We start from the raw sequence: 16,732 nt of genomic DNA, 5'->3' as shown, positions 1-16,732 counted from the left end.
TCAACCATGTCTGTGGCAAATTCCCAAAGTATAAAATCTTGATGTTTTGAACCTTTTTCACATGGAAACGTTTCATCTCATGTCAGTTGAGCTTGTTGCATGTCGTTTATTTCCAGACTGCTACGAACAATTACTTTGATACTTTGCATAAGGCGACTTTTCAAAACTTACATGAAAGCATGAATCGTGGTCCCTTGGCTCAGACAGTGCAGAAGTGTAGGATAATGAATGCAGAGGGTTTTACATTTTTTATACTGTATTCCTATTTGATTGGATGAAATGTTCTGTTCTTGTAATAGAAGAGTGTTCTGATATTAACAAGTCAATTAATTTAAATAGACGATGTTTTAACACAAAAAATTAGACCAAGTTTATACATTTTTGTGGATTCTCCCTCAGAATAAGTTCACTATTTTTAATGTAAGACATTTTGCAACATTTCTACTTAGAAGCGGATAAATGGCATAGTATGTGGTCAATAAGTTACAAAGCTTAGAGATGTCCCGCCCCTTAGCCTATCACATACAATGTGTCGGAGCGTTAGCCAATGGGAGCGGGAGTGTTACCTAGTGATGTTACAATGTTGTATGTAATAATGTAATTGTTAACTCTTTTCCACTTTTAAGTATCTGTATTTTAATGTTGAGCACACTGGTCCTGTAACAAAATAATTTCCCAATTTGTGATTAATTAAGTATCTATCTATCTATCTATCTATCTATCTATCTATCTATCTATCTATCTATCTATCTATCTATCTATCTATCTATCTATCTATCTATCTATCTATCTATCTATCTATCTATCTATCTATCTATCTATCTATCTATCTATCTATCTATCTATCTATCTATCTATCTATCTATCTAATCTATTAATCTAATCTATCTTGGAAACCCCAAAAAGCACAATAAGACTCCTTTAGGTGTGTCACAGGGTCAGGTAGTGCTGATTTCATATAAATAACTAGAGAATGCAATTCCTGAAGAAATTGCTAGTGGGAATGCTTTATGCTGAAAATGTGACGCTAAACTGCTATGCTGAAATGTAATGTGTAAGAAGAAAGTGAAGAATTTAGATTTAAATGATACATGAACACTGGGGGCTTGAATGTGTGATGAGAGAAGAAAATAAAGTAAAAAGGCTTGGAAAAGCAGCAGAATATTTGAACTGCAAACTTCTGAACTAACTAGATGGCGAATGATCTGTCGCCATGGCAATGGCATTTGATGACATCCCATAATACACTTAGATGCGTTGATGGCTGCATCGTTACCAAACCTGTGAAGTCTTGGGCTGTTTGGAGTATTTTCACTGAAGTTATGAGAAAACCGCGTTTCAAGGCGAGCATTTTGTTGCCATGGTAACGGCATTTAAAGAAATCTCAAAACTGTCCCGTAGATTACTTCAAGGCTGGACTGTTAGCACACGTGAAGTTTGAGCACTTTTTGAACATTTTCATAGGAGTTATAGCGACATCATGTTTTATGGCGAGGGATGCGTTTCCATGGAAACGGCATATGGTGAGATCTCAGATTTGGCGTAGAGCTCTTGAGGCATGGACCGGTGATATACAAGTGAAGATTGGGGGACGATTGGACAGTGTCGATTGGACTTACAGCCTCATCGTGTTTCATGGCGAGTGGTCTGTCGCCATGGCAACGGCATTTGATGACACCCCATACTACGCTTAGATGCATTGATGGCTGCATCGTTATCAAACCTGTGAAGTTCTGGGCTGTTTGGAGTATTTTCACTGAAGCTATGAGAAAACCGTGTTTCAAAGCGAGCATTGTGTTGCCATGGCAACGGCATTGGAAGAAATCTCAAAACTGTCCCGTAGATGTCTTCACGGCTGGACTGTTGAAGTCTGCTGCATGTCAGCTGGAGTGATCATGTGTTCCATTGCACAGGTGTTTATAGTTGAGCTAACGAGCTCTGTAGAGATCAAAGGTTTCCATTGCTCTGAATGAGAGATGAACCTCTTACATGTGAACGTTTTGTGGAACAACCGTAACAGATATCTGTGAAATTTCAAAACGTGAAGCATGTCAAGGAAGTTGAGTATCCGAATTGTAATTTTTGTGTAGTTTCGGGTTAGTAAATAATGCTGCCGTGAGGAAATATCTGCCTGAAATTACAATGGGCTTTAATGGAGGCATGTTGAAAGTTTTTGTCACTTCATGCCCTCAAGAGGCACTTTGTTTAATTATTTTGCTTAATTATTTGTCATTTTTCAAGCTACGAGATGTTTTCCTACGTTTATCATGAAAGATTATGTCCCAGGAAAGTAGGGTTTGGGAATTATGACAGTTTAAAAAAAATATATGAAGGCACATTTCAAGATTTCTTACCCTCTAGCTGTGACATCACGCACTCTAGTTAATGTTAAAATGTGAAGAAAACCTCTAAAACAAGGTCTGAACAAATGCTAATATCTCTAAAAGTAAGAATCATATTTAAAAGTTCTTGTACACGAATAATGTCAGAAAGATTTGTAACATTTTAAAGTTGGAATGAGGTTTCTGAGTGAAAGTATGAATGAACAGTTAGCAGTTGAAGTCGCATGAAGATTTGTTGAAGTCTGAAGATTTCCTCCATTGACTTCAATGTTAAAAATGTGATTAATTATGGGATGTATCTCTGGAATTATGAAAGTTATGAATGAGAAAAGTAATAGCCATCGATTCCCGACCGAGCTGAACGTTTTGATGTTTGAATGGAGTTTCTGCGATGTTCAATGCGAGAGAAGAAGAGGGTCAAAATACCGGCGGAATAATAATACAAATTTCGTGCGTCAATAAGTCTCACTGAATCTATATTTTTCAGAAAGTGAAAGTCTCTTGCATGATCCATAGTGTGTGAGGGGCCGCGGTGTAAAGACGTATTTAATAGATATTTAATAAATGAATGGCTTTGCTCTCTTTCGCTGCATTCGGGCCAGCACTTTGCTTCAGGAGAGGCTGAGATGTGACCCCGTCTTTTGTGCACTTTTCGATGAGGTCCTCCATGATAAGCCTCTCTGTTCTGCAGACTGTTGACCCTTTACTCAGAGCAGCCACTCAATGGCAAGCGTTTTCAACACAAAGACAGACCTCGCGGCGCAGAGAGACACTCAGGGTTATCCATAGTTTCTCTCCTGATAGTTATTCAAGGGATACTGAGAGAGAGGATTCTCCTTAATGTCTGGCCTTGTTCCTTTTTATAAACTGTGAATAGAAACACCCTGCAGATTGTTGGAGGTCAAATGTTTTACACTTGACTCTGAAAGTGTGTTTTTAAGCTGGTTTTAAGGATACTTAACACCAAAGCATGTAGCTATTGATGTCCGAGGCCATAAATGTGGAGCAGCAGGATTTATTTCCTCTTTATGATGAAGTAGGAGAAAACTACTTTTAATACAGTAGCCATATCCAAACGGTATCTATTCATTCCTTTATCCTAACATATCTTTATCAGATTCAAAATCTAAAGCCATAATCTTTTTTTATGTTTGGACTCCACACGCTTTGAGTTTACTCTGTGCTTTCAGGGTCATTTGTCATGCATTTGCACATGTTTAATGTATTTCCACTGGGCAACAATGGACTTCTCAACCTCTACAACCAACATATTACTCCTTATCACAAGGCTTTACTTTATTAAAGGTGGGGTAGGTAAGAATGGAGAAACCAGCTCGAGCGCGCTAGAATTTGAAAGTAGACAACCGGAAAAAATCTACCCCTTCCTTCAGACTTCCTCACAGAGCCCCTCCTCCAACACACAGGAACGCGCACATGACCAATGAGGGCACGAGATGAGTTTGTGCACAGATGGAAGGCTGACAGGCAGGTAGGCCATCCAGTTACTTTAGCCGGGCCGGGCCGATGATTGGTCGTGCTTTTTACAGCACTACGGCTTCCACAGATGATTTTGTCAAAGCATTTAAGATATTCATTGCTATCGGGATGTTAAGAGCATTCCATGGAATATAACAAAAGTGTTTCTCTAGCCGGTTTCTCAAACTTACCTACCCCACCTTTTAAAGGTTTGATTAATGGCTCTGCACTTTGTTCATTTAAGGAACCATTTTCTATGACATATTTGAATGTTTTTTTTCTAGAAGGCCTAAGTGGGATTTACAGATACAGGAGAGAACATCATTTAGATTAGACTTGGAAAAATGGATAAATCCTAAACAATTGTCACTTGCCTCTCAGGACTTAATCATCAATAAAAAGGAATAGTTAACTTTGATAACACAACAACAACTTTACATATTTGTTATCCTACATTACATGATTTAATAAAACTGTTTTTATAATGTAAGGGGCAAATGAGTGCCTGACATGGTTAGAAGTGGAAATGTTCAGTTGGAATCAAATTAACTTTATCAATCATTACGTAGTTAGCCATTTTAAGATTAGATTTTGAGATGAGACGGCAGTATTTTCCCAATATCTTTGATAGTCGATATTACAGACCAAGTTTGCTTATAATTGTATATATAATCAATTGAACGTAAGCGGATGAAAATAGAGAGCACTGTTATGGAAATAATTATCATAAGACGCCAATTAGTAACATACAGGACAAACCTCGATGTCTGTTTACCTTCTTTAAGGACACAGGCGGCTTAGCCAATAATGTTATTGTTCCCATTCTGTGACCGGTCAATACTGGGATACAGATGGTCTGTGTTGTGGGTACACTGGGACACTTCCTTCTCTGTATTTGTGGACTCCAAGGTGAAATCTTCGAGGTCATAAGTGTCCGACGCAAGTAGCTCAGTGTTCCCACACTGTTTAGGCTATCTCCTCAAATATGTTGTTTACTCTCTGCGAAACCAGTTAGATGGGCTGGCAAGAGAGAGGCTCTCCAGAATTGACGTGGCAACTCTACCGTGGAGTCAGAACCTCTGACTCTTGGATTTGTGATGTGAATACTCTGGTACCAACTCCAAATAAATCACAGTGGTTTGACATCAAAGCTCCGACTCTTCCCGTGTCTCCTTCCTGAGTCGGTGACTCCACTGCATGCTACACAGAAGTTTCCTCTACAAGCACGATTCCAGAGAAGTCAAAGCGCTGTAACATTAATAATCCACCCCGGTATCCACTGTAACATCCAATCCCCCCCTGAGGCGGGTTCCACTCTGATTCTCCGCAGCGCTGATGGGAAAGCGGAGGTTGATGGTTGGGAGTGTTTCAGCATCAGGTGGGAGTTTATCAAGCAATAAGCTGGTGAGGAAAGTTCAAGTGGGGAAAAGAATGGGCGTCAATGGTGCATTCCAACAAGGCTGCTGTTCCCTGAGATGCTGTGGAACAAATGGCTTTTTAAGTGGCTCGCAGGCCATTTCCCACCGCTGCCCACACACTGTCCTTCTCGTGCTTAGACCCCTTTCTTTTCTTCACTGATGTGCTGCAGATACATACATTTTAAGTTTATTTGTATTTGTGAAAATGTACATTATGAGGACATTATATCACGATCTAGCAATCAACTTTAATCCAACTTCAAATTATTATTATTTTTAAATGTCTTCAATTTATATTATCCTCTAGTCCAGTGCTTCTCAAAGTGTGGTCCGCGGACCACTGGTGGTCCGTGAGCGCCCCCTAGTGGTCCGTGAGTATATTGGTACAATTTCACATTATAAATAAATTAATAAATTAAAGTTTTACGCACTCTCGCGGGAATATCTCGATTGTATGATATAGCCCAGCACAACACCTTCGTCACACATGTTGCCACTTGTTTGTACCATTTTCAGGCGATTTGTAATCTGTTCTAGAAAAACGATGTGATTTTGGATATTTGTGGAGTTAGGTGGTCCGCGAGTGTTTTTTTATTGGTTAAGTCCTTGGTATGAAAAAGTTTGAGAAACACTGATCTAGTCTAATAGAAATATTATTTATATGCATTGTTAATTTATTTTTAATATACTAAGTCAATAATTCCTTAGTGCTGTGTTTTAATTTTCTTTTTATTATTTCTTTTTCTGAATTACTATGGATAACTATTATTAAAGACATCACAAAGTGCAAAATGCACTTTGTGATGTCTTCTCTACATCAATGTGTCCCCGGTGTGTCGGGGAACTCACGCAGCGTCAGAAAATAAAACCCTCTCTCTTTTCCTCCGTACCCAAATCTCTAAAATCGGGGAACAACGGAGCTGATCCAGATTTGCGTCCGATATGACGTAATATCTGAAATGTGGACCCACGGCCCAATCAGAAACGTTGCTATCAGAAACAATGCCCGACTGTTTTGGACGTAATATGGTCGGTGTTACATTAGCATCGCTAATCATGTTAGAGTTTTACTCCCTACCTACAGGGTGTACTTTGAGGGTTTGTGACTCTGCAGACCGTTTACATGCAGAAAAACCTTCATAACACAAGGGGACGGGTAATAACCAGAAAAGCATGACATGGGACCTTTTAAACGATTGTCACTTGCCTCTCAGGACTTAATCATCAATTAAAAGTAAAGGAATAGGTACATTTGATAACACAGCAAAAACTTTACAAATTGTTCCTGGATAATTGACATGTTCATTACCGAGGAGAATAGTGAAATTCCCCGGTTTTATCCGAGGTACAGCCCTCTTTGATTCAGGTTTTTCATGACAGTGCTGCTGCTCGACTGTGTCAGCACGCTCATTATCTCGGCGGTGTGTTAAATGGATCGCCAGACACCTCCAGGTCAGCTCTGAGAGTATTTTTTTGTGTTTCGAGTGCAAGAGACATCCTCACAGTGTCCTTTTGTATTACTGTTCTCCAGATAAGCAGCAGTTTTGGCAGACAGGTGGAAGTCAGCTATCTTTAGACTGCTTAGTGGGTGCAACAACGACAGAAAGAAAAAAGCTTATAAAAGATGAATTGCATTTTGAGAAGTCAGGATGAATAATGAGCGAGGTAGAACATGCTGATAAGTGAAAAGCATCACGGGCAGGATTGGATGTTATTGGAAATGGTATTTAAACTGAGGAAACATCCGAGTGTTTACCAAATATCCTCCCTTCCTCCCTCCGGCCTCCTCTGCACATCTTTCCTTTAGTTTTCTTTCCCACTTAGTGAGTCAACAGGCGACAGCTGGGAGTGGAGCAGAGCATCTCGTAGGGCCTTATGTAACAGTTGGTGTCAGGCTAGAATGCTATTAAGATGTCTTATGGAGCTCTGCAGAGCAAACAACAGAGACTAAGTTAGCACCACGCGGGACCACATGTGACAGGCAAGGAGCTAGTTCGATTTAAGAGATGACTCCAATAAAAAGGTCTTCTGTTTATCAAGTTATATGTGAAATACTTTTATTGGTTTGTTGCCCCTTCCCATTGGAGAGGAATTATAAGAAGTCATTGTACAAGTGTAAAGGTCTTATGACTAAGCTAATTGTTTACTAAAAGTGGATAATATTGTTTTATCACCCAGCCCTAGTTTTAGTTTTGTCTCTCATATTGGATTTTTAACGTTTCATCAAATATTGTTTTTGAAATGAGATGATTACAGAAATATACTTTGATCCAACCGAGAGTCGACAACCTATACAAATGTTCTGCATTCTCAAAATTGTGCATCTGGAATAAGCAATGTTATTGTTATTAAATTATTAAATACAAATATTATTTTTTGCGACATTTAACACGGAGACAATATCCTGCTATGGTTTGTATCACAAGTGTATATTATTGTCCCCCAGATACCACTGATCTTAGGACAGCTGTGTAACATTACATGTCAGCCATGGTCCTTTTCTAAATGTGATTTCCTCTCGTCTCTCCTCTCTCAGGAACCCACTGCGGCTGGGCGGCTGTTCAGATGCGCCTCCTCCATGAACTGGTGTACGCGTCCCGTCGCATGGGGAACCCCGGCCTCTCTGTGCGCCATCTCTCCTTCCTGCTGCAGACCATGCTGGACTTCCTGTCAGATCAAGGTCAGCTCACAAAGCAGTGGTGCAGGGATGATATATGTGTGAAAGCTGAGCTGGAAGTTAGCAATCCAATGGGCTTTCTCCTTTGAGTTTTGAATATTACGATACGATAGGATAATACTTTTAATGGTCAGATTAAGTCTGAAATGCTTCTTGCATCACAGCAGCTCCATGTGTAACATCAACATAGACACATATCAAGACATAATACATGAAAAACAAACATTTAACATCACAATCACAGAGAGAAAACATTGTCAATGACCCTTTAGCGTGCATCTGATCTGGATTCAGCTCTGTCTTTACTGAGGGGATCGACTGGAGCACAAAGGATGCTTCAGTCTGAATTTGATGATATGTGTGAAAGCTGACCTGGAAGTTAGCAATGGGCTTTCTCCTTTTGGTTTTTAAATATTGTCCGAGATCTGCTGCTAACACACGTATGGTACTGACATGTTTTTATCCTCCCCACATATTACACCACTTGTATCGTAGTTGAAGATTGAATGCAGTAGGTAAGGCTATAACTCCTTCATGTCCCCAGCGCTAAGCTAAAGGTGGCTAGGTCAGCTCACAAAGCAGTGGTGCAGGGATACGATAATACTTTAATGGTCAGGTCAAGTCTGAAATGCTCCTTGCATCACAGCAGCTCCATGTGTAACATCAACATAGACAAATATCAAATATCTGCTGCTAACACACATTTATGATGCTGACATTTTTTAATCTGCAAGATCATCTCCACATATTAAATAAAGATTGAATTGAATATTAAAACCACTTGTATCGTAGTTGAAGATTAAATGCAATCGAGGCTATAACTGCTTCAAGTCACCACCGTAAGCTAAAGGCGGCTACTGTAGAACAAAACGTTAAAATCTCTTCAGTTTTGTCTCAACAACAGACCTTATTTTAAACGTCTTACCATAAATGCGTACAAACAACTATAGACTTCGAGGCAAGCGCTAAAATGATAACCCATTTCCATGTTTTAGGACTCATTCCCACACCACTACATTAGTCTTAAAGGCTGCGGTATTACGCTTTCCCCCCACTGTAGTGTTTTAACCCTGCGAGGTGCTTCCAGCCTTCTAGAAACGGCCAGTGTGTGTGTGTGTGTGTGTGTGTGTGTGTGTGTGTGTGTGTGTGTGTGTGTGTGTGTGTGTGTGTGTGTGTGTGTGTGTGTGTGTGTGTGTGTGTGTGTGTGTGTGTGTGTGGTGTGTGTGTGTGTGTGTGTGTGTGTGTGTGTGTGTGTGTGGTGTGTGTGTGTGTGTGTGTGTGTGTGTGTGTGTGTGTGTGTGTGTGTGTGTGTGTGTGTGTGTGTGTGTGTGTGTGTGTGTGTGTGTGTGTGTGTGTGTGTGTGGATTACAAGAGCCTGAGAAATCGTCTCTTATTGAAAACATCACATATGTCCTCTCCTCGCCCACAGGAGCCATGTCTTTGAACAGTTCTCTGATGAAAGGCCGCTCGATGTACCTTGTTAAGTCTTGTGTGTGGTATCTTGCAAACATAAATCAATTTCTATATATATTGAGTCTGTGTCGGTTACAGGGATTTAATGAGGTGAACTGTCCCTAACCACCAATTAGTGATCCTCTTGAGTCTAAAACCACCTCAAATCAAACTTTACCAACATTCTTAGGAATAAAAAGCGATGTTTTTAAAGCACAGTTGCAATAACAAGTGCAATTGTTGCATAATTTGTCTTCTCCAAGTAGAACATTGATGTGGTTGTTTAGGGGTTGCAGACTTGCAGAAGTACTACCAAGGGCAGATAAAGTTATTTTATTGATTTACATAAACATAAACTGGGGCGGTGGTGGTGAAGTCGATACGGACTTGGCTTGGCAACTGGAAGGTCACCAGTTCAAGTCCCGACAAGACCAATTGTCCCTGAGCAAGGCACCGTTCCCTACACTGCTCCCCGGGCGCCGTTCAAAATGGCAGCACACTGCTCCTAACACTAGGATGGGTCAAATGCAGAGAAACAATTTCCCCATGGGGATTAATAAAGTATATCATATCATCACATTGATCCCTATTTTTTCTGCAATGCTATACAACTTATTTTAAAAGACTTCTATAACCAAATATACTACTTTTTTTCACCAAAATGCACCACCTAACTCTGCAGTACCTCCTTTTTGAAACACAAAACAATGCACTGTTAAGCAGGAAGGAGTGTTAAAGTGTCAGGTGAAGTCAAAATGTCGTGACAACACTTCAGTAAACTCACACAAATAGAGATGGATCCGTTTGATATTGCTTTCTTTTAAATAGTTCATGTCATACCAGAAGGATTAAGATCATCCTATGAGTTGCTCAGTTTCCAGTCTACAAGGATTACTGTTATTACTTTTTCCTGAAAGCAGCCAGAAGTCTTTAAATTATTCATACAACTTTTGATACGTCTGTTTGTGGTGTGTCAGAAGTTTTCATTTCACCATAACATTTGATAAATCCTTCCCCACTGTCATTAAAGGTATTTGAAGCTCACCTCTTCTCAGTAGTGTCAATAAAAACACCTCCTTCTCAGCAGGGAAGGAGGTGTTCTGCTGGGGTTTGGGGGAAAGGATTCAGGAGAATGACAGCTGTGTTACATTAGCACCTGCTCAAAGTCTGTACATGTTCAGTTATTATTGCTTCATTTACAATTTGTTACCACAGGTGTTAATTTTGTCTCAAATGTCCTTGTTAGTTTTAGTCATATTTAGTCACCTTCATCCTGTTTTTATTTAGTCACGTTTTAGTCGACTAAAAGTCTGAGCATTTTAGTCTTATTTTAGTCAAAGTAAACTAACTATTTTAGTCTACTTTTTGTCAATGAAAACTGTTGACATTTGAGTCTTAGGTCATCAGATTATATAGAACATTTCAGTCAAACTAGTCTAGCTATAGTCTAGCCAAAACCAATAATTTGTCATTTTAGTCAAACTTATTTCACAATAAGATTATATCGTGTCCTTATTGGATGAAAACCACAGGTTGAATGATTAAGAAGCTTTGCAGAGAGTATCTGCTCAGGTTTGTGGTGTTTTTACCTGTGTTATGGCCACATTGCGTCCCTTCTGATAAAACAATGCATTTGCTTTTTTTCTCCGCCTCATTGTAGCGAAAATGGGCCCAAATATCACATCGTTTCTTTCTCCCAAGCAGTGGTGGCGTTAGACTTTTTCGTTGTCAGTCATTTTGACGGACAGGATCGTAACATTTCCGTCATAATCCATTATTACCCGTCGGGTCTGTACACAACTCATCACTCACTCGCGCTGACGGGACGGGACGGGGGTCAATCCGTGTTGTTGCTATTTTATTTTCTGTTAAATAAGGTTAGTTGGATGATCCGAGTCTTCCTGACTGTTCACAGTGTGCCGCTGCCCGGTCTAATTCAAATGTCCCGCTGCGCGCAGCACAGACACACAGCTGCTGCCCAGCCGCAGCACCGGAAATGGAACTGCTGGGAGAAAAACGGACTATCAGAGATGTAACGTTATCTTTGATAATATTTCCTCTCCTCCTTTTTCGTCAACGAAAGTAAAGAGAGATTTTGGCAAAGTTTTTATTTAGCAAACTACATTTTTGTCTAGTCACTTTAAGTCAACGATATTGCATGTTGATTTCGTTACAGTTATTGTTTACTGCCGTCATCGTCTCGTTTTAGTCATGGAAAAAAAGGTCGTTGACGAACATATTTCGTCATAGTTTTAGTCAACGAAATTAACACTAGTTACCACACCATTATTCAGTCGGACATCAACTTCTTGTTTGCCGTTTCTACCCAACCTTAATGGCCTGTTATCATACCTGTAGCTTCCTATTCATCATGTCAATTTAAAGAGGCCCTGTTATGCTTTTTGGGGCTTTCCCTTTCCTGTAGTGTGTAATATCGGTTTGTGTGCATGTCAATGGTTTAAAAACGCTAAAATCCCAGAGTTCCCTTCAGAGGGAGTTTCTCTCCGCCTCCGTTGGACTCATTAGTTAACTTCTGTAACTAGTGACATCTCTATGTAACACAAGGGCTCCTATTGGCTAGGGCTCACAGACATTGTACGTGATAAGGCCAAAGGGTGGGACATCTCTAAGCAGTTGACCAATCGCAACAGAGCCGGCCAGCTAACCAATCAGAGCAGACTGGGCTCTGGTTTCAGACAGAGGGTGAAAAGAGGTGCTGCAGCACAGACAGCATGAGAGAAGAATAAAGAGCTTTTTGAACATTAAATGTCACAATAGACGCACACAACGGATATGAACCTGAAAAATATGAACAATAATGTCCTTGGTAACTTATTGACCACATACTTTGCAATTGTAGCCGTGCAGCAGACACATTTCCTGCTTTTTTTTTTTTTAAACAGACGCATTGCATAAGCATAGTAATGCTGTTGAGCTCCTTTCAACTCTTGATTTCATTCAAAATGTGAATTCTGAATATTAACATATTTCCTTACCTGCACAGTGTGTTCCAGCTGTCAAAATAATAGCGTGCTTTGTTGTGTTTGTCTGGGCAGGGATCTCAGTGAAAAGCCGGGTAAAAACAAGTCAAAAAATAGTTTTTCGTTGAGTTTACCTAACAGAACTGCTACTGACAAAGGAGGGTTGTAGACATTTTTGCTTTTTGGGAAAAGTGCAATTGGACACACCACAAACACTGTAGCTAAAGCCCGGCTTACCCCTGACATGCTCACAATGTCTGGGGAAATAACCGGCAAGAAGTCACAAAGGCGAACAAACTACCCTAACATTTTCTATACTGCTGCAAGTCTATTTCAATGGCTTTGTTGGACCCTGAAGATGTCGTGGTGACATTTTATACGTGTTGCTGAATGGTTGATATCGCTCCGTCACGACCTGCCTTCATCAGCATTCGTTATTCAGCACAAATGAATGCTCTAAAAGAGAACAAAATATGTTATTATTGTATGCTGTTCCTGGCAAACACGCTGAACAGAATCAACATTCAAACAGGTCCCTGCTTTTGTCCCTGAGTGGCCCCGATTAGACGGCTGCTCTGAACACTCAGACATGGCAAACAAGGGGAACAAATTTGACAAATAAGCCATCAATCATAACAAGCTGTGAGCCAAGAAGACAACTGAGCTATCGCCCATTTATCTCTTGCTATTTTATTCCCAATGTGCTTTTTTCAGCGATTCCTTCTTACGGCCCGTCCACACAGCGTTGCACACGTTGAAAGCTTCACCATTCACTTTGAATGGGGTGAGGTCACTTTTCGCCGAACTGCATTGTGGGAAGCGACGCGGAGCTTTGCTGGCGTGGCTCGCTGCAAAAGTTGAGCAATGTTCAACTTTTGAAGCCTCGGCAGAAGCGTCAGCCAATCGAATCATTTGCCAGTACAAGCTCTAGCCAATCAAACCGATGCTTGTGTGTCAGGGGCGGGATTGGTTGTTGGTCGAGTTTCAGACACGCCCGGCGGCAAGCTTCAACGCACGCCGCTGTGTGGACGGGCCGTTAGGGTCACTTTATAAATAATTTGTACCCTCGCCGGACCTTAATTTGAACTATACTCCTCTGACTGTAGTTAACATGGCTCTTTGGCTAGTCTATATTAACTTGTAAATGCAACACATTTGTTTGGACCGTTTTGAATGCTATCACTTTTGTCCGTTTAAAACAGGCATCTCCTAGAGAGCATATATACTGTATATTAGGCTTACGGTGTATATACACAATTATTAAAACAAAAAAAGCTGGATATATGGCCTTGAGATTCATACCTCTTTTTATTTTCAGGGTTTTTGTTTTATTCCAATGTTCTGGAAATGTTTTTAATACTCATTAGCGAAGCATTGGTTCAAATGCTAAACCAAAAACAAGTCGGGGATTAAAATGAATCTTTAATTAATTAGTCTTGTGATTGCTAATTTGGTTTTGTCAGACAGACGCAACCCGCTATTATCTTGTCCTTCCAATGTTGAATCATTTAATTTATTCACAAACAATTAAACATACAGGAACTATTATAAGACACAATGTAGCATGAAATGGGGGCCCAGACCCTACACACAAATGATTTACATTATATCCAATCCAACTTTATTTATATAGCACTTTAAAACCTCCAGAAGTGCTGTACAGAGAGATACATACAGTGACATATAAAGTCACACAGCAACTATTACTCTTTTTTATTTATAAATGCACATTAGTTAAGTTTACCTTGTCTTGCTAGGACTTTTGGTGTCCTCCGTGAACCAGGGTCTTGAAACCAAAACGTCACACATTTAACCACCGAGGGGACTTTAACCCCAATAATGACTTTAACTACCTTTGGGGGGACTCGAGGCAATTCAAAGCGTTTTACAAAAATGAAAGACATTAAGAAAATGGCATTGAAAAAGCAAAGATAATACAAGTTACAGTGCAGTTTAAGATATGAACAGAGTTGGGTGTAACGCGTTACAAAGTAATGGTATGCCCATTATTTGGAGTTCGTCCGAAGAAAGGACAGGAATGTGACGATGAGGTGCAAACTATCCAGGCCAGAAGCTTTTATTCACTGCTGCAAACACAACGTCTAACCTCAACACGCACCTGCAAAGACAACATGCTAACGTGAAGCTAATAGCTAAGGAGGACCTCCGAATCCAGAGTGAGGATGTCGAGCAAAGTAACGAGTAACACTGTAGGTGCTAGGGATGCATATCGTTGACTTTTTTACGATACCGATGCCACTGAACGATACCGATACTCAACCGATACATATCGTGATACTTTGAAAATGTATCATCCCACAATTACTCCCATGAAGCGCTTTACGATATAGTTGACATGTCAAATTAATATTAAATTCAATTGTGGGACTTCTTGGACCTTTTAGTTCTGAACAAACAATGAAAGATACATAACAAATATGAAGAAACCCGATTATGGAATATCTTTTATAACACCCGCCATCAGGTGTGCCGCGTGAATAGCACATCTTGTCAATGCAAACAGACATTTATAGCACCGTTATAATTAATGTTAAACCTGAGATTCGACTAGAGAACAAATACATAATAGAATAAAGGTCATGAGATCTCGGTATTGCACAAACAAACAAATCTCATCTTTAAAATCAACATTTGCCTTCACTGGTGAGAGAAAACAAATCCCATCACAGTTCATTTGTGGGACTTTTACCTTTCTAGTATTGAACAGACAATGAAATACATAAAATATGAAGAAAAACGATTATGCAATCTAATTTATAACACCCGCCATCACGGGCCACGGACTCACTTTTTTTTTTTTTTAAAGTATCGAAACCGGATCTGATTTCGGTACGGTATACCGTAGCCACCAGTAACCGGTATTTCGGTAATACCGGATACCGGTATGCATCCCTAGTAGGTGCGCCGCTTTTGCGCTTCTGATGAGGCTCCCTCTGCAAAATCAAGCACCCTCCGCAGTCTGCGTGATCTGCCTGTAGGGGGGGGCGGCCCTGCGAGTAAAGTAACGAGTAAAGTAATATATTACTTTTTTTTTTAAAGTAATAAGTAATATATTACTTTTTTTTTAAAGTAATAAGTAATATATTACTTTTTTTGAGTAACGACCCCATCTCTGGATATGAATATATCAATTAAAAGCAGCGGCAAAAATAAAAGTCTTCAGCCTGGATTTAAAAGTAGTCAGAGTTGCAGCGGACCTGCAGGTTTCTGGGAGTTTGTTCCAGATATTTGGAGCATAATAACTGAACGCTGCTTCTCCATGTTTAGTTCTGACTCTGGGGACAGAAAGCTGACCAGTCCCTGAAGACCTGAGAGATCTGGATGGTTCATCATTTAGCAGGAGGTCAGAAATGTATTTTGGGCCTAAACCATTCAAAGCTTTATAAACCAGCAGCAGTATTTAGAAATCAAGTCTTTGACACACAGGAAGCCAGTGTAAAGACTCGTAAGACTTCATAAGGTACTCTGAAAGAGGGTTATAGATCTGAATGGGTCCTGGCGCTCTTTCTAAATGTCCTCCTCGTCTTGATCGACACTCGTGAAACTTGCAGAGCCAAAGCAAATTCTCCGGCTGGGTGAGCAGTAATGTTCGCTCAAAAGGTATCGACGGCACAATAAAACTCCCAATGTTACTTGACGGCTGGGGCTGGTTCTGCTGAGAGAGACACCTCACAGGTCATTAACGTCGGCTTAATTTATATCACACACAAAGATGAACCTATCTGGGCGAGGAGAACTTTAACGAGGACTACGTTATATTGTAATAGCTGCTGCCTGATCTTTGGATGGTTGTATCTATAGACGTCTTTATGTACTCGAGCCAGTGCTAAATTATTCTCCTCCTGTACTTCTACATTTATAGAGAAAAAAGAGGTGACCCAGAGTCTGGAGAACTACACCTCCAAGTGTCCGGGAGGGATGGAGGTCATCACGCTTCCTGACGGCCTGAAGCTCCCCCCCGTGCCCTTCACTAAGCTCCCCATCGTACGGTAAGACACAGCGGGGCTAAATGTTGCTTTCAGGGTCTGAATACTTAATTTATCCCTGGGGAAATTGGGTTTGAGGACAGATGATCCATTTAAGACTGGAAAATAAACGTTAAATGCCCGATAAAATAAAATGTGAAACTCCCTCTCTGGCTTGTTACAAACCAGAGTTATAAGATGCCCTACGTGTGTGTGTGTGTGTGCACTCCATACTGAGCACATTATTAGTTTCCATTTTGGTGACAGGTATTAAATTGAAAGCAGTGATGTAATCCAAAGGTGAACAACTAAGGCTAAAAGGTGGACAGACCATGATGGTGCCTTTTCTTGAGTTTCTGGACTTGAAAATTACATAAAAAATGTACGTTAAGATGCAGTT

General features: G+C 40.3%; 1 protein-coding gene across 1 annotated transcript in view; it reads left to right on the top strand.

Annotated features, from left to right (window-relative positions):
* Positions 1–16,732, top strand: part of trappc9 (trafficking protein particle complex 9) — a 331,469-nt gene that overhangs the window by 21,752 nt on the left and 292,985 nt on the right. Inside the window, 2 exon segments of the mRNA XM_034226421.1 lie at positions 7,773–7,916; positions 16,230–16,356. Coding sequence (XP_034082312.1) covers positions 7,773–7,916; positions 16,230–16,356 — 271 coding nt within the window.

Source organism: Gymnodraco acuticeps, unplaced genomic scaffold, assembly GCF_902827175.1.
Source record: "Gymnodraco acuticeps unplaced genomic scaffold, fGymAcu1.1, whole genome shotgun sequence".
NCBI classification, from domain to species: Eukaryota; Metazoa; Chordata; class Actinopteri; order Perciformes; family Bathydraconidae; genus Gymnodraco; species Gymnodraco acuticeps.
This window is presented reverse-complemented; position numbering and strand designations above follow the sequence as displayed.